This window comes from Chelmon rostratus, chromosome 23, assembly GCF_017976325.1.
Source record: "Chelmon rostratus isolate fCheRos1 chromosome 23, fCheRos1.pri, whole genome shotgun sequence".
Lineage (NCBI taxonomy): Eukaryota > Metazoa > Chordata > Actinopteri > Chaetodontiformes > Chaetodontidae > Chelmon > Chelmon rostratus.
The window spans coordinates 293965-316409 of record NC_055680.1 but is presented as its reverse complement, the minus strand read 5'-3'; the positions used below and the strand labels follow the sequence as shown (position 1 = coordinate 316409).

The window sequence follows — 22445 nt, the reverse complement described above, 5'->3', positions numbered from 1 at the left end:
AACTTTGATGACACGATGGAGGAAAACAATAAAGTGGTCTTTGATCATGTTAGAATAACCCCTCTGTCAGAGTCTCAGCTGGACTTCTACGGTCAGCCGTACTCTGTGTCCGTCCTTAAAGTCGGATACTGTCTTCCTCAGAGCGACGGGACGTTTAGAGCCGACGGGACCGTTACCCTCGTAACAGGACCCAGGACAATTCTGGTGGACACCGGTGGACCGTGGGGCCGAGACTTTCTCCTAATGGCGTTACAGGAGAGGGGTCTGGGACCGGGAGACATCAGCTTGGTCGTGGGGACTCACGGCCATTCAGACCATGTAGGAAATCTGAGTCTTTTTCCAAAAGCAGTAATAATTGTAGGATATGATATCAGTGAGGGGGACACATACCGTCCCAACAAGCTGGCCGAGGGGCACGCGTACTCTCTTGATGAGCATGTAAGTATCTGTAATTTTATGTTTGTCACATCTTCACTGGGACTTGAAGGTGGTCTAGCCTAAAGTAACTGTGCTCCAGCTTGCAAACGCTGCAAACAGTGTTGTGTTCTTACAGGTCCTTGTGGGCGATTCCGCCAAAAGAGTGCCTTTTCCGTCCCCAGAATATTAAATGTATAAAAACAAGTAATAAAATAATACAAAATACATTGTGTTATCCAACAAAGCACCATACACACGAATCATTGTAGAAATTAAAGATATATAATTTTTAAGAATCATAAAAAGGCATCTAAAGCACTGATACATAGCCTTTGCTGCCTGTCCCCACAGCCAGACGCTATATTTTACCACAGTGAATTATGAATAAAAACCTTCTAAAATCAAATTTTTTTGCAGACATGTGTGACTTCAAATTCTATCTACACTTTAAAAACAAAATCGTTATAAAAACTTCATTATATTTTGGTTAAAATTCACATTTTAGTCCAGTCTGCTGGTTTTTACACATTGCTGTTACCCAAACACTTTCACTCCTCTGAAAATTTTGGAACATTCCACCTCTGACTTGTTCTGCAGGAAGTGACATCATTTGGGTCTTCTCAAAGTCATGGAAAGACAAAAAGTAAGTTGTTTCATTTATTTTTCCTTAAATTTAATGATACTGTAGGTGTGTCAGAGATGGTAAGTCTCAAAGTTCAGTATTTGTTAATATCAAAACTAAAATATTAAGTTAAATCTTAAGAATGTGCTCTGTGTGCTCAAGCTATTAGCATAGATGCTAAGTGGCTAGAATTCATTGCTGTTACCCTCATTGCTGTTACTCAAATAAAGAGTAACAGCAATGAGTAGTGCCCTCTCATGCCCCTTTAAGAATACAATGAATGAATGAATGTAAAGAATATAAATAAATATTTAGAAAAGGAAAAGGAGAGGTACAGGAGAGATCTGCAGTCAGGCAAAAAGAACATCAGTGAAGTCAGTGACAAGAGCAACGAAAGCAGTGCAGAAAGTGGAGGGAGACCTACTACAGGGTGAAAAAGAGAAAAAACGCACTGCAGGAACTCCTTGCCACTCCTCCACACAGCCCTGAGACAGCTCTAGAGCCTAGCTCCTCAAGGTTTAGTTTTAGTTTGTGTATGTGTGTTGTGTATCTGTGTGTCTTTCAGTATAAAGAAGATAATGGAAACATACCAGCTAACATACAGTATAGAAGACTTGATCAGTTCAAGTCACTGCAAAAGTTAAAAGAACCAGTACAATGATGTAGTTTCATCCAGAAGTGTAAAAATGTGATAAAGTGCTTTGAGAGGACTTAATTTTTGAACAGGTTTGGTTAACAGATTCTAGATAAATAATAAATAAATAATCACATAATTCATTTCTAAATAAGCTACAGACATTAGTTAAACAGTGTAACTGAACACTGTAATACAATGCAATGTGTATTTATTGTGATGTACTTGTGTTTTAGACAACGTAATCAAGGACAGCAAAGGAGCAGGAGAACAAAAAATAAGTTGAAGAAGCAAATTGAAGAGTTACAGGATCGTTTGAAGAAGGAAACAAAAGGAGAAAATACAAGAAACAAGTTCCTACAGCATCCACAGACATCACGAAGTGGCAAAGGCCTGAAGCTGTTGGCCAGTGGTGTGTCCTCAAGTATGATGGTGACCTGTACCCTGGAGTCATCACAGACATTAGTGAAACACATTTTGAGGTCCGCTGTATGGCAAAGGTAGGGATCAACAGGTTTTTCTGGCTGGCCCGGGATGATTTTCTTTGGTACCTCTTCGATGATATTGTGTCCATCATCACACCCCCGAAACCAGTCACATCATGTCACGTGGAAATTGACAAAGACATCTGGGCAAAGCTACAGAATGTATTAAAAGAGGTCAGTACCTTATTTTTAAATCTATTTTTTTGGTGTAAAACTGGGGATAATGAATACATTTTGTAGACAGTGTAGAATATTTTCAAAATTAGCGGAAATGATGGTCAGTGCATAGATCTAAGAACATATAACATCTTAACTTTTTGTTTGTGTCCATTTTATCCATCCATGGAGAAGCAAGACAGACCCACAAGCCGTGTCTCTCTTCTCGTCTTTTGCTGTGTCATACAGCTGTCATGCAAAAAAGCACAGAGCCACTACACACACACACACACACACACACACACACACTTCAGATCTCTCATCCAAACCCTATGTCTCACATAGTTTGCAGATAGTGGGACTTTCCGTTTTTACTCCCATTACACTACCTCTAACATTTTGTATTGAAATGTTGATGTATTTTAATACTTTTGTATATGTTCTGTCTTTGAATCTCACCAATAGCAACAATGAATTTTAATATGATGTTCTGTTTATTGTGTCAAAGAGCTACATGCAGGTTGCACACACTCACCCATGCACTCACTTACTCATTCCTGTTGCCGATTTTCTTTCCTGTTACCAGATGTTTTTTCAGATTATTCAACTGTTTCTACAAAATTCAAGAAAATGCATTGTATTTTTTACATTTGTATGGGTTCCATCAGTTGTCTGATTGCTTAATGAAATACATGCTCAAACTTGGATGATTTTTAAAAAAAATGTTTTTTAAAAGAAAAGGTCTGATTTGCATTATTAAAAAAAATAAAATTCTGTATGTGGTTGATATTCTTTTAAATATGGTGTTAAAATGGCTTTTGAGTTTTGGTAACAGCACAGAAAAAATGCAATGATTATAAACTTTAGAAAGTTGTAATAAATAAAGTAGCCTGAGATTGACCAGTACTCATTTTGAATGAGTAAATATGTATATTAATAAATTCTATATTGAAATAGAATGAAAAATGAAGTTTAATTTTGAGCAAATGGCACTCTTTTGGCAGAATGACTCTCTTACAGTCAACACACAACACTTAACGCTGGGACAAAAACTCTTCGGATGCAGGACAGGAAGCAGACATACAACCTTTTTCAACACGTCAATTCATCGGTTCACCCTTGCAGTCATTGAATGTGGCGACAAACTAAATTATGACACCATAATTGTACTGTCATTTAAATGAAGCCACATGAAACCATAACATCCCCCCTGCTCCCAGTTTGGATAAACCCGTGGTTTCAGAGGGGACTTCTGGTAATATAAACCAGAATCACCACGCTGGAAAAATGCTCCTCTCAGTGAGGAAAAGAGAAGACTGACATAACAGGTAGATAAAGGGTTTAATGTCGGAACACATTATCACTCACACCTCGTCACACATAGACACGTTTTCAGGACTCCCTGCGGTCACTTTTTGAGGCAGTGGGTTCCCCTTTAGTGTCTTATATGTCAAGTCAAGTTAGCAATAGTAAATATGCAACGTCCGGTTACACTTTCAAAATAAAGTTTGCTGACGAAAGTACTAAACACATGCTTAACGTTGTGCACCGGTCACACATTGATTAGATGTAGGCACCAAAACTACTTGGTTAGTTTTACTCAAAAAGTACTTGATTAGGTTTAGAAAAAAATCATGGTTTGGCATAAAGTCAGTATGTTAGTTACATACTTTGCTTACGTACTTTAAATTACATACGCTACCTTACTTACAAAAGAAATCAACCTTTAATTTTGGTTTCAGACAGGACACGAACCCAGGTCTCCTGGTGAAAGCCCTGTAATAAAATTACTGTTTACAAACACCACAACAATGTCTCCCTATTATCTATCAGCAGAGTGGTCCAGGAGGGAATAGTTCAATAGTTCTGAGTAAATATCAGCCACTATTTCTACTTGCAATGCCGTTCCCTAGTTCAATTCTACAGGTCTGTGCTTGAGTTCATTCTGACACACCAGCTCAAGAGTCAGTCTGTGATGCAGCTCAGTAGCTTCGTGTGCCATCTGCTTGTTTTACCTCAGTCTCTGACAGTGTCAGTTTTTACACTTTCTCCTCTCTCCCACAGATATCTGTGGTTCCCTGTCCAGGTCACACAGGACAAGATGTAAGCGTCCAGGTGAAGGGAACCTCAGCAGGCACAGTGCTTGTTGCAGGGGATTTATTTGAGTGCTGCTCAGATGAGGACAGCTGGCGGGATCTAAGTGTGAATGCTGCAGTACAGGAGGTCAGCAGACAGGAGGCACTACGCACTGCAGATGTCATCATACCTGGACATGGACTCCCATTTAGAGTCCTCAGGAACTGATAAACCAGCCTCACCAGTCAGTGCTGGGTTTTGTCAGGAAGTGACTTGATTGACTGAGGTGAGGTGGAGTTTGCCAACTTAACTGGAACTGCTTAAAAAAAATGTCACCATACTAAGATTTTTACTGTTTTCATTCCAGCTAAAGTTTACACGGGGTCATCTTAACACAGAGACGGGCTGCTCCTCAGTTACCAACCAACTAATGTGACTACACAGGAAAAAACAAAAACATGTACATTTGTCATTGTAAACAAAATTTCACTTACTGTACAATATGTTGATGCCCCAGATAAGCAGAGAAAATGGATCGATCGATGGATGCATAGATGGACTCATGACATGTATTAATTGTACTTGTTTTCACATCTTCAGCCATGTAACGAACAAAATGTGGAATAAATGTCAAATTTCAATGTGAAACACTAGAGTAAAGCACTGTGGTTTTAGTTGTGTGAGTAAAAGTAAAATAGCAAAGCCCCTACATTTTATTTTATTTTTTTATTTTTTTAGTCTTTTTTTATTTGTTTGGGGCAAATGTGGCTCAGGAGGAAGAGCAGTCGTCCACAGAAGGTTGGTGGTTTGATCCCTGGCCTCGGCAGTCACATGTCGAAGTATCCTTGAAGAAGTTGCTCCTGATGCTGTGCGTGGGTGTTTGAGTGCGTTAATGCTTGTAATGAGCCGGTGGCCTGGCTACCATGGGTGAATGCAGACTTGTGTTGTAAAGCACTTTGAGTGGTCTAATTCAGTACTGGGTTTCTTCATTTTGGTAATGTTTTTAAAAAGAGGTAAATCAAAAGGTATTCTAGAAAAAAGGTTTAATAATCCTTTTGCATAAAGTACAATAAACTCTGATCTTAACTGTCATGCCTGTAGTATGTGTGTGCAACCTGCTATGCAGGGTTTAAGGTATTTATCAAATTTAAACTGAAAAACAACTAGTTTGCATAGTCCTGCAGTATCCCTCCATCAGGCACTGAAATCACCTGCTATCAGTTCATCTCAGAGCGCTTCTCAAAAAAGTTGTCATCTCATCATTCGGGTGGCTGTGGCTCAGGAGGTAGAGCTGTTGTCTACTGGCTTCAGCAGTCTACATGTTGTATGGGCAAGATACTGAATTGTTAATGCTTGTAATGGGGTGGCCTAGCTATTGTGTGCTAATGCTTTTAATAAGCCGGTGGCCTAGCTACCATGGGATGATACCATGAATGCAGCCTTATGTTGTAAAGCACTTTGAGTGGTCAGCAGACTAGAAAACTGGGCCAGTGACAAAAGATGCTTAGATTTATGGTATTTCAGACTTGAGAGTACACCAGTCCATTCCCCTCTACCTGTGAGCTGGCCAGAGCATCTCATACCTTGAACCACTGACAACAACAACAACTGTCAAGGTAACACTTACCGGATCCCAAAACCATTATTAACTTTAACAATAATACTTCATTCAATCCCCCCAAAAAATCCTCAGAGCATAATCCAGGCAGTGATTATGTTTGTCAGCACCATATATTTGGGAAAACTGTTCAGTTATGTACAAATATCAGATGGTTGTATTCACACTGATAGAGCAGAAAATACAACCTCTTTAATAACCATGTGTAATCTAAATAACAATCCTGTAATGAAATGAAATGAACCCTGTGACAGTAAGCAAGATTAATGATTGACTTCTTGGTATGTTTAAGGCTTTTGTTCGTGCCGTTGCTCTTGGAATCCTTGTACTCTATATATGTAGATTCCATGTCCTTGTTTCCAGTTTTTGTGACCTTGCATATTAAGGCCTGTGCTTGCTGCCTACCTGACATCACACCGACAGTAAGCCTATACCTACAATGGTAGGTTCATATCTTGATTATTCAGGCACTGGTCTCCCTGTTATGGATGAGATAGCTCTGTTTTGGCCCCCCACCTTGGACCAATTTGCCTTGTCAGACCATATCAGGAGCTATTAGTCCTGATAACTTAGCTGCCAGGGTCGAAGTGGCACATAAATCCCTCTACTATGAGTGGTGATTCTCTGAGGGTGGAGTCAGAAAGAAGTAAGCTGAGTTCAAAGTCCTCCAAAACAAACCACAGATCAGAGGTGCTTTCTGATCTGACGTTCCTATAAGCAGGAATTGTCTGTGTATTGCGTATTGTCTGTGCCAAACAAATCACTGTTGAAACATCAGTGAGTCTTATGATGGCACAGTGCTATGGTTTGGTCAGGTTTTTGCCACAAAATGACTTTGTTGGGTTTACAGAAAGATCAAAGCATTTTTCATGGCAACAGTATTCTTACACGTTTGTATATAATGTACATATACAGTTGTGTTCAATGAACACAAATGCATTGGGGACACTGCACATTCTATTTCAAAGCAAGAAAACTGGAAAAAGTAATTGAATTTGATAATATTTTACAGAAAGTCAAGAAATATAATGTTCAAAAAAATAGCAGTGTTGACATCTGTCTTTACAACTCAAAAAGGAACTGTATAAACTAAGAAATGCTTGAAGATTCAACTTTCCTGAGAATCCTAAATTAATATTTAGTTGCATAACCATGGTTCCTGATAACTGCTTCACATCTGTGGAGCATGGAGTCGACCAACTTCTGGCACCGGTCAACAGGTATTGCAGCCCAGGACAGTTGTTCTACAATTCCTCTGCATTTCTTGGTTTTGCCTCATGAAGCATTTTTTATGTCAGCCTACAAGTTTTCTATGGGATTAAGGTCCGGGGATTGTGCTGGCCTCTCCATTACCTGAATGCTGTTTGTCTGGAACCATGATTCTGCCCGCTTGCTGGTGTGTGTGGGGTCATTGTCTTGTTGAAACATCATTTTCAAAGACATTTCCTCTTCAGCATACGGCAACATGACTTCTTCCAGTATTCTGATGTACTCAAACTGATCCATGATCCCTGGTATGTGATAAATAGGACCAACACCATAGTATGAGAAACATCCCCATATCATGATGCTTGCACCACCATGCTTCACTGTCTTCACTGTGTGCTGTGGCTTGAATTCAGTGTTTGCAGGACGTCTGACAAACTGTCTGTGGCCCAAAAAGAACAGTCTTACTCTCATCAGTCCACAAAATATTACGCCATTTCTTTTTAGGTCAGTCAATGTGTTCTTTGGCAAATTGTAACCGCTTCAGCATGTCTTTTTATTAACAATGGGACTTTGCGGGGGCTTCTTGCTGGTAGCTTGGCTTCACATAGACGTTGTCTGATTGTTACAGTGCTCACAGTCAACCAGAGATCTTCTTTGATCCTCCTGGAGCTGATCATTGGCCGAGCCTTTGCCAGTTTGGTTATTCTCTGATCCATTTGAATAGTCGTTTTTCTTTTTCTGCCTCGCCTTTCTGGTTTTGGCTGCCATTTTAAAGTGTTTGATATCATTTTCTGCACTTCTTTATAGGTTTTCCCTCTTTTATTCATTTCTTAATCAAAGAACGCTCTTCTTCTGAACAGTGTCTTGAAGGACCATTTTACTCTGTTTTTCAAGGACAAATGCACAGCCAGCATGTGCAGTGTCAGTTGCCTTGATCCTTAAATCAGGGCCACGAGTTTAACACCTATTTTTTCTCACAGAATCAATGACCTCACTAAGTGAACTCAGCACTGATATTTTTTGAACACGCCTCTTTCAGTTAATGATTCAGTTTCACAGAATCAGCAGCATGCACGTCATGCCTGTTGGGTCTGTTGGTTTTCTATACCTTCATAAACCTTCTAGAAACCTACCTGCAGTGTAGAAGTTGAAATTCTAACAAATTGATTGACAAAGTGATTTATCTTGCTAGTGATGTGGGGCTGTTATTATTTTGAACACAACTGTATGTAATTGATTTTTATTTTTTATTCTGTATAATTTTTCATCGTCTTTTTGACCTTTCTATGCCTCTCTTTAATTCTTTGCTGTCTGTAACTATTAAATTTCCCCAGGGAATGTCCAACAAGGGGGAGACCCCAGGTTGGACCCAGAACATGTTGGAGCAATGACATATCCCATGTGGCCAATCCCCTAGAAGGGCTAAAGGAAGTAGCCGGGCAGAAGGATATCTGAGCTATTTTGTTTGCCACTTAAACCCAGACCTGGATAATCTGCAAAAGTCAGGACACACACACACAAACATCTTCTCATGGACTACAAGAATATCATTTAGATACTACTTCTTGAGTGGAAAGTAGTTCACGTGAAAACTGTGTATACACTTATTTTGTTTTTTAAATCAAGAAAGTATTCATTGCAGGCCTGTGGTATTGTATTGCACTGCATTATACAGGTGTTGATTCTTCTATGATTTCTGTATTTATTACTGCTACAAATTGCACTGACAGTGACATTTGCATGTTTCAATAGGACTTGAACATGAGCTACCTGAGGAGCTGTCATTGTTACAATGAGTAACAATGACAGCTATAATACATTTACTGAATAATGAAATAGTGTATTATATATAGCATAGCATATGCATATATAATGTGTTTCTGTATGTGATATATGTACATAATAATAACATTCTGAATCTAAAAATTATAGAAGTATAACTAATAGTACTAGCAGTTGCATTGGATGTCAGGTAGGGCCATGGCAGGAGATGTAGCCATAATCCACAATCCAGGTTCAACCACTATCCATGCGAACCTGCATTGTCCATTGGTTCCCCCAGTTTTCCCCTTATGTGCTAATTTATAACGTAATCCTTTATCTGCTGAGTGTGTGTGTGTGTCATACCTAGTTGGTGGGTGTGTCTCATGCGTTTGTAACAGAGTGGTAGTACCAGGCACATATTTATGTAACATCACTATAAAACAATAATCACTGATTAATCATTATAAACTTCACCTGTCACACAGTTGGGCAATCTGTCAATGGCTGTCGCAGAAACATCATTTAGTGGTCAGGATCACTATTACTCTGGACTTCTGTTTACTGGATATATTGTAAACCACACAAAGAAAAAGGCAGGGCGTCTAAGAGAGATCATACTAAACTGTATGCTTTTGTTTTGATTTCTTGCTCATTTTTGATCATACCACACAGTGAATTTTAAGTTTGGTTAAACTTCAACCCTACAAAGAACAGGCAAGAATGAAAACCATGACTCACTGAGTCCTGGTGATGCTGAGTGCATGCATCCTGGACAGATGCTGGTTAGAGTCCATGTCCACGCCCCACTCCCTGCACATTTGAATAGTGCCATAATTCACTGATAACAGTGAATTATGGCACTAACTGTACACTGTACAGTTGTGCTCATAAGTTTACATACCCTGGCAGAATTTATGATTTCTTGGCCATTTTTCAGACAATATGAATGATCACACGAAATCCTTTCTTTCACTCATGGTTAGTGTTGTGCTGCAGTAATTTACTATCAAACAACTGTGTTTATTCTTTTTAAATTATAATGACAATAGAAAGTACCCAAATGGCCCTGATCAAAAGTTTGCATACCCTGGAGGTTTGGCCTGATAACAGGCACACAAGTTGACACAAACAGGTTTGAATGGCTACTAAAGGTAACCATCCTCACCTGTGATCTATTTGCTTGTAATCAGTGTGTGTGTATAAAAGGTCAGTGAGTTTCTGGGCTCTTCATCTTCAGACCCTTCATCTTTCATCCAGTGCTGCACTGACATTTCTGGCTTCTAAATCATGGGGAAAGCAAAAGAATTGTCAAATGATCTGTGGGAAAAGGAAATTGAACTGTATAAAACAGGAAAGGGACATAAAAAGATATCCAAGGATCTGAAAATGCCTATCAGCAGTGTTCAAACTCTAATTAAGAAGTGGAAACTGAGGGGTTCTGTTGAAACCAAACCATGGTCAGGTAGACCAACAAGAATTTCAGCCACAGCTGCCAGAAAAATTGCTCGGGGTGCAAAGAAAAGCCCTCAAATAACTTCAGCTGAAATACAGGAGTCTCTGAAAAAAGCTGGCGTGGCTGTTTCAAGATGCACAATAAGGAGGCACTTGACGATCCAAAGCACAAGGCCAAGTCTACCTGTCAGTGGCTACAACAGCATAAAGTAAAGGTTCTGGAGGGGCCACCTCAGTCTCCTGACCTCAATATCATTGAGCCACTCTGGGGAGATCTCAAACGTGCAGTTCATGCAAAGCAGCCCAAGAATTTACAGGAGCTGGAGGCTTTTTGCCAAGAAGAATGGGCAATTTTACCATCTGACAAAATAAAGACCCTCATCTACTACCACAAACGACTTCAAGCTGTCATTGATGTTAAAGGGGGGAATACACGGTATTAAGAACTGGGGTGTGTAAACTGTTGATCAGGGTCATTTGAGTAGTTTCTGTTGTCAGTATGATTTAAAATGAGTAAATACAGTTGTTTGATAATAAATGGCTTCATCCAACCACTTACCATGCGTGAAAGAAAAGTTTTTGTTATCATTCATATTCTATGAAAAATGACCAAGAAATCATATATTCTGCCAGGGTATGTAAACTTATGAGCACAACTGTATGTGTTTGTCTTTGATGACAGCAGAAATTCTGCTTCAAAGTATTTGAGAAACAGCCAAATGTGTGGGTGTGTTTGTGTGCATGCACCCTGGACAGATGCTGGTTAGAGTCCATGTTCACACTCCCTACACATTTGAATAGTGCCATAATTCACAGATAAAGTAATCAAATCATAAACACACACACACACACAGTCACACACACACACAGTTTGTGTGGCTGTGTGTGTTTGCCTTTGATTACAGCATAAATTCTGCTTCAAAGTATTTGAAAAACAGCCAAATTAACCTCTCTGGTTTTCTTGACTATTCTACTTGTATGACTGAGGAATCATCAGTGTAGTACAATGAAGTGCCAGAAGTGTTTACATTACTATTCACTACTATTGCATCTTAGGGGTTAAGCCCAGTCCTTTATTGCATATTTGTCTTTCAAATCATTTTAATGTCGACTCAACAAATGACAAAACAAAATTTGGATTCACATCATTCACACCAATGTTTTCTACAATTATTTGGCCCGAATAGCAAATGTACTGACTGTATATGTCAGCTGTTGCTGGCAGCATCTCCTTTTGTCTTGTTTCTAATGTGCATTTTTGAAAGTGGAGTCTCAGGATTAGCAGCACTTTTTACTTAAACTGAAACATTTTCAAGTCACACAGATCTCTAAGCAATATTACACTGCCGTTAAAATTTGCCACACGTTCACAGTCTCAACAGCAAGCACAAGAAAAACTTCAGTGGCTTTTATGGCTTTCATGGAAACACACGTGTACGCCCACTTTAAGTCTCTGTCATAAAGGGGGTTATCAGGCAGTCCTTCTCCTATATCTCCACCTCCAAAAACTCATGTATATATTTAAAGAATTCTTCCATTCCTCCTCTCTGACATCTGGTGCATGAAGCTGCACTTGACACGTGATATCAACCAGCCATCAATGTTTTTGCATTTTTTAAAGTGTGTCAGATAAAAACATTTGACTGACAGTAGCTGTAAAGAGAGTCTGAATATTTTAGTTTGAGGAGTACTATTTTAGACAGTTTTAGCTTTTTGAACAGCAGCTTTTTCTTTCCATCTGCAGACATGTGTACAGGAGAGTGTTCTAAGTTTGTTGCCATCCCCCTCTATGTCTTGGCTGCAGTGTCAGTCATCTGCAACATCATGCTCTTCTTCCCTGACTTTAAAACAGAGTATGCAGCCAAAGACAGTTCAGGATCGGACCAAATCACTGAAGAAGTCAAATATATGGGGGGCCTGATAGGAGGAGGAATCTTGGTGAGTAGATTTTATAAGATTACATTTAGTGTGATTAATGTCAATGCTTCCAAAAAGGTTGAAACTGGTCAAAAACAGGTTAGTGCATTAACACTAATTGGAGTAAGTTTGCATTTATATGTAATCTGATGGGTTTTTCCCATTGAATTACACACAATATCATTTTACATGTAGCATCTATTTATTACTGTTTTGTGCCTTTAAATTAATTTCAGTTCACGTCACTCCTTCCATCGTACACTTCACTCCACTTCTTCTGTATGTGTTGTGCTTTCTTTGATTTCATTAACTTTGCAGTTGGTTCACTTCTGTTCTACTGTAACATGGTAACTATCTTCAAATCTTTGCTAGTAGTTCAGGACTGTGTCTACATGCATGATGCATAATTGAACAAGTAAGCATAGAGAGCAACAAGTGGTCATGTGTTAACTTTCACTTCATTTTAGAACCTTTCCCGTTGGGCTTTGTGCTCTTCCTTCATTAGTAATGTCGTTATTAACTGTTAGTAACTGTTATTCTGTTTCTCCACACATCTAATATGTCATCTCTCTCTTGTGTCTTTCCTCTCTTGTCCTTGTTTCCTTCCTTGGCCCCTCTCTGATTCTGTTGTCAGGTCCTCATTCCTGCCATCCACATTCATTTAACGAGTGGTAAAAACTGCTGTGCCAACCGCTGTGGGGTAAGTGTGTATAGCATATGGACAACATCTAACTGAAATGCTGCCATTGTTTTATAGCTGTGGAAGGAACAAAGTTGACAGTAGTTACTATGGCAAACACTAATACAGTCAATGTGTTTATTCTATGAGTAAAGGAAAACGAATCTGAAATCTGACTTTACCATGTGCTGGTGACTTAAATGTAATGCCTTTTCAATTTAGTTGAAATAACAGCTGAGTGACACCAATTAAACTAAATATTGTCTATAGTACTATACCACTTAAATTTCATTGTGTCTCTCGCAGGTGTGGCTGAAAAACTGAAGTGTAATATTCTTATTAGGTGTATGTAAAAAAAACTGTATAGCTGTATTCTTAAAAATTTCAGCATAAATTATCGGACACAAAGTTGCATGGGTTTGAATTCAATCACTGCTAGCAAGAGTTTGACTTGGGGGACCTCTAGTGGTTGTGTCAAAAAATCCACTGTGGTAAGCAACGATTTATGCTGCTTCTACCTCACCCCCAAACACGAATTGTATCATGTTTGCTTTTCATGTGGTTAGAGTAATAAGTTCAGATGTTAACTGTGATTACATAACTGATTTCGCTTCATACTATAGTGAAATTAATGGAAACCAGTGGCTCTCGTATGTCTTTGGAAAAAGTCAACAGTAATGAAAATTATGAGACTTATAGTGTCAGGGTCAAGATTGCTTTTACTGGGTTCCAAAGGCAAACTTGTCCTGGATTGAAGGAAGCACTGAATATATACAATGTCACAAAAGACACTTAAATCAATAACAACACACTTGCATACACACAAATAAAAAAAACATGCAGCTAACACACTTAAAAATACAAGACTAAAGATTTGAGTGCTGGGCTCCTCATGGTGAGTGACATTTCCCAACCAACTGGTAATAACATAATGTAAGATTATAGTATTAGCACTCTATTATAGTTGTATAAAACATATTGTTCCTACAAACACCCAAAATGTATAGTTGAGCTAGACATGAAAAATGTCAAATTGTCTCCACTGTGTGTTCTCCATGCAGATGTTCCTGTCCATTGGTTTTGCAGCAGTTGGTGTAGCGGGGGCTGTGTACAGTCTGATTATTGCTGGCCTGGGCCTCACTAATGGGCCATTGTGCTGCACTGGAACTGTAGCCAATTGTAAGTGGGGGACACCTTTCATGAACAGGTAAAGGCAGTCTTTATAGACAGATGTCACATGTGTAGTATATTGATTCGAAACTGTTGTGAGAACTGTTTTTTGAAAATAATACTAGAAAAGATATCTTTTATTCACATTTGACAACACTTCTAAATTTCATCATTTCCAGTAGTGGGAGCTACCTGACTGACAAGGACCTGTGGAAAACGTGTGTAAAGCCTGAGAATGTAGTTGAGTTCAATGTGGGACTGTTCTCCACGCTGCTAGTGGCAGCAGGCATTGAGCTCATCCTCTGTGTCATCCAGATGGTCAATGGACTGTTTGGATGTATCTGCGGTACCTGTGCCAGCAAGAAGGTGAGACCAGAGCAGACTAAAGGGTTCAGTATGCCAGAGGCAAAACTTTTTGCACTTGATATGAAAGGACATGCTTAATGACAAGAACTGAGAGTCTTGCAAGAACTCTGTGTCATTTCTTTGTAGTCTTGACACATTATACTGTAGCTACAATAAGAATAGCACATACTTTCAGTCTCTTCTCAAAGACTTTGCTGTTGCACTCAGAAGTTCCAACGAATCAAATGTACTTTTCAGTGAGTGACAGTTCAGAGCTCTGCAATAACAACTAAAAAACATAAGACTGCAGCATAGCTACACGGCAATGGCTGTTGACAGGACATAGCATGCAGACAGACAGACCATGCGCCTGTAACACTGCGGGCCGTGATGACACACATTTCCACTGTGGCCTTACAGTAGAAGATTGCTGTGCCTTGGTCTTGCTTGTAGCCTCTTTCAAAGCAGAGCTGTGTCTTGTTCTAAACCGCGTGTGAGTCTGAACATGTATATGAGCCTGAACATAGAGAGAAACCTCTCTGTCCTCAGCTGTCAAGTTTCTAAGCTTGGTCAGTGGACAGTTTTAAAGTGTAGTGAGCTAAACTACCAGTTACTCCACATTAAATCTATATTATTTATCTACATTAAATGAAGCTTCACTGCACAGATACCCCCCAGAGAAGTGTAGCAAACTAAGCTGCAGCAACATGACAAAAGTAGTTTACTACATCAAAGCTGTATTTTTAACATGTCAGTGATCAATAAAGCTGTCCAAAATCAATGTGACACCAAAAACAAGAAAAAACATATGCTCCACATGACAACACACAGCAGGTGTTGGGAGTGTGTGTATGTTCATCTGTGTCTGCTAGCCTGTCTGTAATCTCCTAAAGCAGAGGTGTCACTTACTGATCCTTAGCAGTTATTTTTCAGACTGCAGCAGAGAGCTCTGCTGTGTTGGAACTTCAGATATGCAGCTTGTGTGGATTCCACCACACTACTTGATCAATGAAAGAGCTGAGCTCCTAAAAAGTTATTTAGATATTCAGAAAACAGAGACGCTACCACCATGCTATTTTGAAATATTGTTCAACTAATAAATTTTAGTGCCGCTACTGCCCAACACCAGTTTTAAATAATGCCCACTGTGTCTTCGAATGAACTAACATTAGACTGTTACTATCATCATGAAAGAAAACAGTTCCTGGCGGCTTGCACCAGAAAGAACTTGAGTGAGACCTGATGTAAAAAGTAGAGCCTATTCTTTTTTTCATGTCATCCTTACAAGTAAACCTTCAAAAATGAAATTGAAACTGTTGTCCAGGTGTGTGAACTAACCGCTGTCCCTTTTCTTAGCAGTAAGGTGAACTACAACATACCCTGACATCTTGAAGAAAAAATGACTGGGAATATTAACACCATCGACTCTGTCATCATCACTGCACTCATATACTGCTGCACCAAGGGTTGATGGAATAAGGGTTAAGAGTCCAAATGAATACAGATTACCCATTGTTCAGATGTCCTATTGCTGTTTACCCTTTGCGTCCCATCATCATTATTATAAATTCTTCAAGAGGAATACGTGGGATTAACGATGAATATTACTTTCCTAACTATTTCATTGATCTCTGATTTCACTAATTGTAGAGTGTCGATGGGAAGACGGGTTTATAATGTATTTGTGTCTGTTAAATTGTATGTTTTTAAATTATTGTAATAAAGCTCTGAACACAAGGTAATATACTTCATTTTTTCGGATTACCAAACAAAATCAAAGACATCTTGTTGTCTTCTTGATGTCCGATCACGTCCACATAAAAAAAGTCTTAAACGTTCTCATCAAAATTCAAGTGTGACGATATGATGTATTCTGTTGCTATTCTGCCTGTCGTGCTATGTTACGACTAGGCTAAATTGTTTCCAAGTATTACAAGTATTAGGCCAGTTATCAACATATCAAAGCTGCTACTGTCACCTACTGGCACTGGTACTTAATACAGGTGAAAACAGGTGTGTTTTCCTTAGTTTAAATTATACTACTTAGAAAAATAATGGTGGGGCCCCCAAGGCAATAACACAATCTAATAACATAAGCATTCTGCAAATGACCTTAGCCCTAAAATGTGTGCCGCACATGTACGTCACATTTAATTTTTGCCTTGTCCTTCATACAGTCAATATTTCATTCAATTTTATATGCCATTTCAAAACTAATACTATTCCATTCTGAAAATAGGCTTTGCATTTTAATTATAAATTTGATATTACTTTAATTATTATTATTACCTTACTTTGTCTATTTTTGGTCTACTGTGTTGAATTTGTGTGAGCAAACATCAGGACACATTCTTTATATTGGCTAATAAAACAGATTCTGATTCTATTAGTCTAGCTAGCTAAATAAATAGATTTTATTTTTATTTTATGTTTCCAAGAATATCCATCCATTATCTATACACCGCTGAATCCTTTGCAGGGTCACGGGGGGGCTGGAGCTTATCCCAGCCGTCTCTCGGGCGAAGGCAGGGGACACCCTGGGCAGGTCGCCAGCCTACCACAGGGCTACACATATAGACAGACAACCATGCACACCACTCATTCACACCTATGGACAATTTCGAATTATCAATTAACCTCAGCATGTTTTTGGACTGTGGGAGGAAGCCGTTGAACCCGGTGAAACCCATGCTGCACAGGGAGAACATGCAAACTCCACACAGAGAGATCCCAGGCGGGATCGAACCAGGATCTTCTAGCTGTGAGGCAACGCCCCAACGTCTGAGAATATTTAATATGAAAAAAAACAAAGGATGATGAATCAAAATCAATGTTGAGCCATGTCATCCTGATAAAACCCTCCAATGCTGTGTGTGTGACTCCATGAAAACAACAAAATATTAGTTTGAAATAAATTGTGGTTCTGGAACAGATGCAAAGTGGACTGGCTTTGTCTTTACACCACTTCAGCATGGGGAGAAATTCAGTGGATGACACACCTGCTGTGTGTCTAGTGTGTGTGTGTGTGCATGTGCTGGTGTGTGTGTGTGTGTGTGTGAGAGAGAGAGAGAACCATGACTTTTGTACATAGGCATTTCAATTGTCACCAGAAGCTTCTGTATGCATGCATACATGTGTCTAAAGTGTGCACCTGTGTGTGTCTGGCTGCTCTGCAGTGGCTGCATGATTATGTTGGTGGATGAGTCACCCACTCTTCACCACGTGACATCATGAATCACTGCACCTCTCCATGGTCAGAGCTGCACTCATCAACCGCTCCACGCCTCCCTTATCTCATCCTTCACCCCCCCGTCTCTGCCCAGACCTGTGTTGTTTTTCCTCACCCTGTCATTTACCATTCTCTCTATCATCTCTGTTCCTCCACTTTCTAGTCAATTTCAGTTCAGCCTTAAATTAATTTTAAGCTCATGTCTCAGCCTTACCTCCTGTCTTGCTTTCGCTCTCATTTACTAATGCATGTCCTATTTCATCCTGTCTCTCGTTTATATACATCTCTTATCTCATCTCTTTTTTAATCTTTAATCTCTCTTTTAACATCACTCACTGTCACTGTCAACATAAATCCCCGTACTTTGTAAACTAATGTCATTGCTTGTATTGTTTTTTGCCTCATCATTCTTTATGTATACTGCTTATTAGTTTGTTTAATACTTTTTTCTGTGCAAGTACATTGAGTGCATTGTTTAAACTGGAGTCAACTGAATGTGCACACATACTTGGTCAATAAAGCAGATTCTGATTCTGATTCAGATCTCTTTCACCCAGTCAACTTTCTCATCCATTCATATTTTCTGTTGCCTGTCCTGGGATTCAATAACTGAACATCATGTGATAGCCTGTGGAAATCCCTGTAAGTACGGGTCAGAAGGCTCAATCTAAGACACCTCCGTAATTTTCAGTGTTTCTCAGACTTGACATGGACAGCCTGCTGAACGCTCCACCATGGCAGCACAATGTATCAAAGCAAGACAAATACTGTCTTCTGTTCCCTCCCACCTTTAATTACTCTCTCAAAGGCCTAGACTGGGCATATGGGATTATCAGATTGTATTTATTTCAGCAAAAATGTACTTTTCAGAATATACAAGGCTGTCATTGAGACAGTTGTTGCTCTCAATCTTGTCACAGAGTGTCAAATGCTTTGTCATGCCCTGTATACGCACAAAGTACCCTTTCGGGTCTGTATGAGATGCTCTGGCCTTAATAACTCAACTAACTCCTCTGTAAACCCATCTGTGTCAATTAGACGCTTGGAGTTTTCAGCGTACTTCCTGCCACAAATTATAGGAACATCAGAGTGACTGAAATTTCCATTTTCAGTGCGATGGCTATCCAGGTCCTTTGCTGTCTCCTCTTACACCCACATAAAAATTCTCTGCGTTCACAATGAAGCATTTTTTGTGATAAAAATAGTTCACTTTATTTGTTTCATTAAGTGTAGCAAAAGTAGTCATTGACATGCGCGTATTTACATCCAACAAACGCATGTTTATTTTAATGGTTACAACAAGGTACATCTAGAAAGACACTCGCTGCATACATGACTTAAACAGTGATTTTAAAGATGGTACAGTGATGTTGTGTCACTGTGTCTGTCAACTTTTAATTTTTTTATACTTTTTTAATTGATGCTTGTACGTCTTCAAAGAAGCATTTTTTGAAGCAAGTATACATAAACGTGCAGACACTGTATCCTCACCTCTGCTCATATTTTAGCCACTTCTTGTCCCATTCTCTTTCTCGATCTCATAAAAAACAACAAATAAAAAAAAACTTACAAAAAGCCTCCATTCAGTTGACTCCCTTTTTTCAGAAATGGCCTCATGTTGACATTTTTCATTATTAGATTGCCAATGCCATGATTTTGTTCCATCTTGCCAACAAAGATGTTGAGATTTGGTCAATCCCTTAGCAACAGATGGCCAAAAATGTCAACTATTCAGACAAACCAAAGAGCAACATCTGCTCTTGCTCCCGGTGACATATTTGAAGAAGAGGAAAAGGGGAGAAAAGGAAATGTTTATTGATTTCTGATTATCAATAGTCAAGTGAAGTGAAGTGAAGAAAGACTATACTGCAGAAATCTCAGAGTACAGGCCTTTTTTATGTGGTTAAAAAAATGATTTTCTTTTACAATAATTTTTATAGCACTGTCATCCAACTCAGGCAGCAAAAAATCCCTTTGTTATGTTTTTAAAATTGTGAATTAAACTGAGATTCACCTAAATATGAGCAAATTGTTGCCATCCCCATTGGAATCAGTTCCAGTGAATCATTTCTCATTTGCTTCCATCACAGAAGTGATTACAGTCTGCGTTGTGCTTTCTCCTCACCCATGGATAATATTAAATGGTACAAAAAAACAAACAAACCCAAAGTGCAATGGGAGGGATGTCACTGTGACATGTAAGGCAGCCGAATTCTGCTTAGAATGATGGTTGTGCAACACTTAAATAACAAGAAAACTTTCAAAATAGACTGTTAGCTGATAATGATGATGAATGAAAACAAATGCTGAATACTATAACCACACTAAATGGTCTTCATTGAGCTTAATGGAGCTTTGGGATCTCGCACTTTGAGGTGCTATAACAACACCACAGAGTTCATTTTCAAAGGATAAGATGATTTCCTATGTCACAAATACACATATCTCATGTGCAGAGCCAAACCAACAATGAATGTATCCTACGGACAGGAGTTGTGTGTGTATTCAAAGCCTGGTATAACTTATTCCTTTGTGCAACAGAGTTGTCCACTGTTGTCCAAAAACTATTAAAAACATATCACACTGTTGCACCGGTTATGTTCTTTCATGACCATGAACACACCCACTGTAGTTTAAATCGATTCATCCCTGAAACCCATCCTACTGCCCTAAATACTTACTAGAACAATAAATGTGGATTGGTCTTCCACTGAAAATAGTCCCCAATAAATGTACCATTGCACAGTATAGGCTTTGTATGGAAATGTGAAAAGTAATCAGGGTTTAAACTTTCTTGTTACGCTCACTTTTCTCATTCACAGATGAATGATTGCCACACCAGAATATCTTGGAGGAAAGACTGAAAGTGTGCTCCATTATCAACATCCTCATTGATGCAATTCATCGCATTGAGATAACAAAGATATGCAAAAGACAGAGTGGCAGTGGGATGCAGCAAAAAGGAAGCAGGGCCTTTTAACTGCAGGTCAACTGCGTATGTCATGCGATATTTGATACAAACTCAATGGGCTGACTGTTTCAGAAAATGATTTAGGATATCGTTGGGTCCTGTACGCTCGTAGCTGAGTGCTACAGATGGCATAGGGAAGTCAGACGGTATTGAGAGATGTACACTTGGTTTGGTCTTTTCACGGGATTTGTTGACAATAAGAAAAATGTAGAGCAACAGCAGCCTTGTCCTTTAAAATGCATGTGTTTAGTAAAGGAACAGTATTCCTCAACTATTGACTCCTCCTCTGGAGGCATCAACTGTAAAAGAATGCCATAGAGTTTGGCCAGGGTTTGGCACCATAGCAACAAGGTAACTGAAGTTATGCAAAAGGATGAGTCATCTATTACAGTGGTGTTAGTGTGGCTTCAAAGCCCTATTATGAAATATACTTTTTGGTACATTATATTTATATTTCTGCTTTGGTGGATATGTGTGAGTACACAAAATAAAAAGGTACTGTTCTGCTGACTTTTGTGCTGCATTTTTATACAAATAACACAGAAATTAACATATAACACATATAGTAGGTGACAGTATACATTTTAAAACATAAGTATATGAAAATGGTTTCCACATGAGGCTATTCCCAGGTCAGGTATGATTTTGATTTCATCTTTAAGAAATGACAGGTGTGTGAGTTGACACACAATATGGCAAAAGTATGTGGATATCATGTGGCCTGGGGTTGTTTTTCGTGGTTTGGCCTTGGTCCTTGTGTTCTAACAAAGGAATGAATGGAAATCATAAAGCTCCAGTACACAATGATATTTAGTGACGCTAATAGTGAGATTCCAACTTTGTGTTGGTTTGTGGTTGTACTTTTCCTGTTTCAAAATGACAATGCCCCCACGCACAAAGCCAGTTCTTTAAAGACATGGTTTTTCCAGTTTTGTGTGGAAGGACATGGCTGGGAATGAACTCGAACACCAACTGTAAAACAACCATCAGTGCTGAACCTTACTAATGCTTTTGTGGCTGAATGGAAGAAAGTCCCTGCAGCCAGGCCCCGACATTTGGTAAAAAGCATGAAATGAGAAGAGTGGAGGATATTACAACAGCACGTTAATGTTCATGCTATGGGAATCAGTGTTCAGCTATCACATATGGCCAGAATGTTGTGGTTTCACATACTAACATACTGGCCATGTAGTGTATGTCATATCTGAGTGATTCTGTTGATGAAATGCTTTTCAAATTTCCCTGCCTGAGATAATTAGACAAATGCTCTTTTTTGTTTGGACAGTGAAATTCCATCAGCCATCAAACATTTTCCAGCATCCATCAGTGCCTACTATTCAACTCTTACCCTCTGGTTGGGAAAAAGATTGTTTTAAGATACAGGTAACAACATATTTAAGCATCCTCCTTTGTTGGCATTGTAAAATGTCCAAATGGAGAATGTTGTCATGCCAGGAGTTTGGATAAAGAGTTCTAGCATGACGCAAATCTTTTCCACATCATGCTTTCCAACACATCTGTTTCTCCTCCTTCATAGAGGAGAGTAGTCATATATCTCTCCTCCACAGTTCCATTTTATCTAGACTACCTCTGGAAAAAAGTCCTCTGTAATGTCCTTGTCCAGATCACAACCAACCAAAATAGGAGAAAGAAATTTGTAACACGTGTAAAACAAAACCATAAATAAATATATTTTCTGCT

At 39.0% G+C, this 22445-nt stretch overlaps 2 protein-coding genes across 3 annotated transcripts; both read left to right on the top strand.

The window, feature by feature from the left end:
• Window positions 1-5397, top strand: mblac1 (metallo-beta-lactamase domain containing 1). Of its 2 annotated transcripts, XR_006007955.1 has the most exons (3): window positions 1-438; window positions 4379-4676; window positions 4758-5397. XR_006007955.1 is itself a non-coding variant. In XM_041964930.1 (2 exons), exons 1-2 carry the CDS (start codon window positions 16-18, stop codon window positions 4616-4618), a joined length of 663 nt encoding a protein of 220 aa, XP_041820864.1. In that variant the 5' UTR covers window positions 1-15; the 3' UTR covers window positions 4619-5397. The 2 variants fall into 2 exon arrangements, 1 of the variants encoding a protein (XP_041820864.1); XM_041964930.1 differs by having other exon boundaries at window positions 4379-5397.
• A 6782-nt stretch (window positions 5398-12179) lies between these two features.
• On the top strand, window positions 12180-14697 carry LOC121626908 (transmembrane 4 L6 family member 5-like). Its single transcript, XM_041965655.1, has 5 exons — window positions 12180-12371; window positions 12985-13050; window positions 14091-14236; window positions 14379-14565; window positions 14692-14697. Exons 1-5 carry the CDS (start codon window positions 12180-12182, stop codon window positions 14695-14697), a joined length of 597 nt encoding a protein of 198 aa, XP_041821589.1.
• The last annotated feature ends 7748 nt before the right edge of the window (window positions 14698-22445 follow it).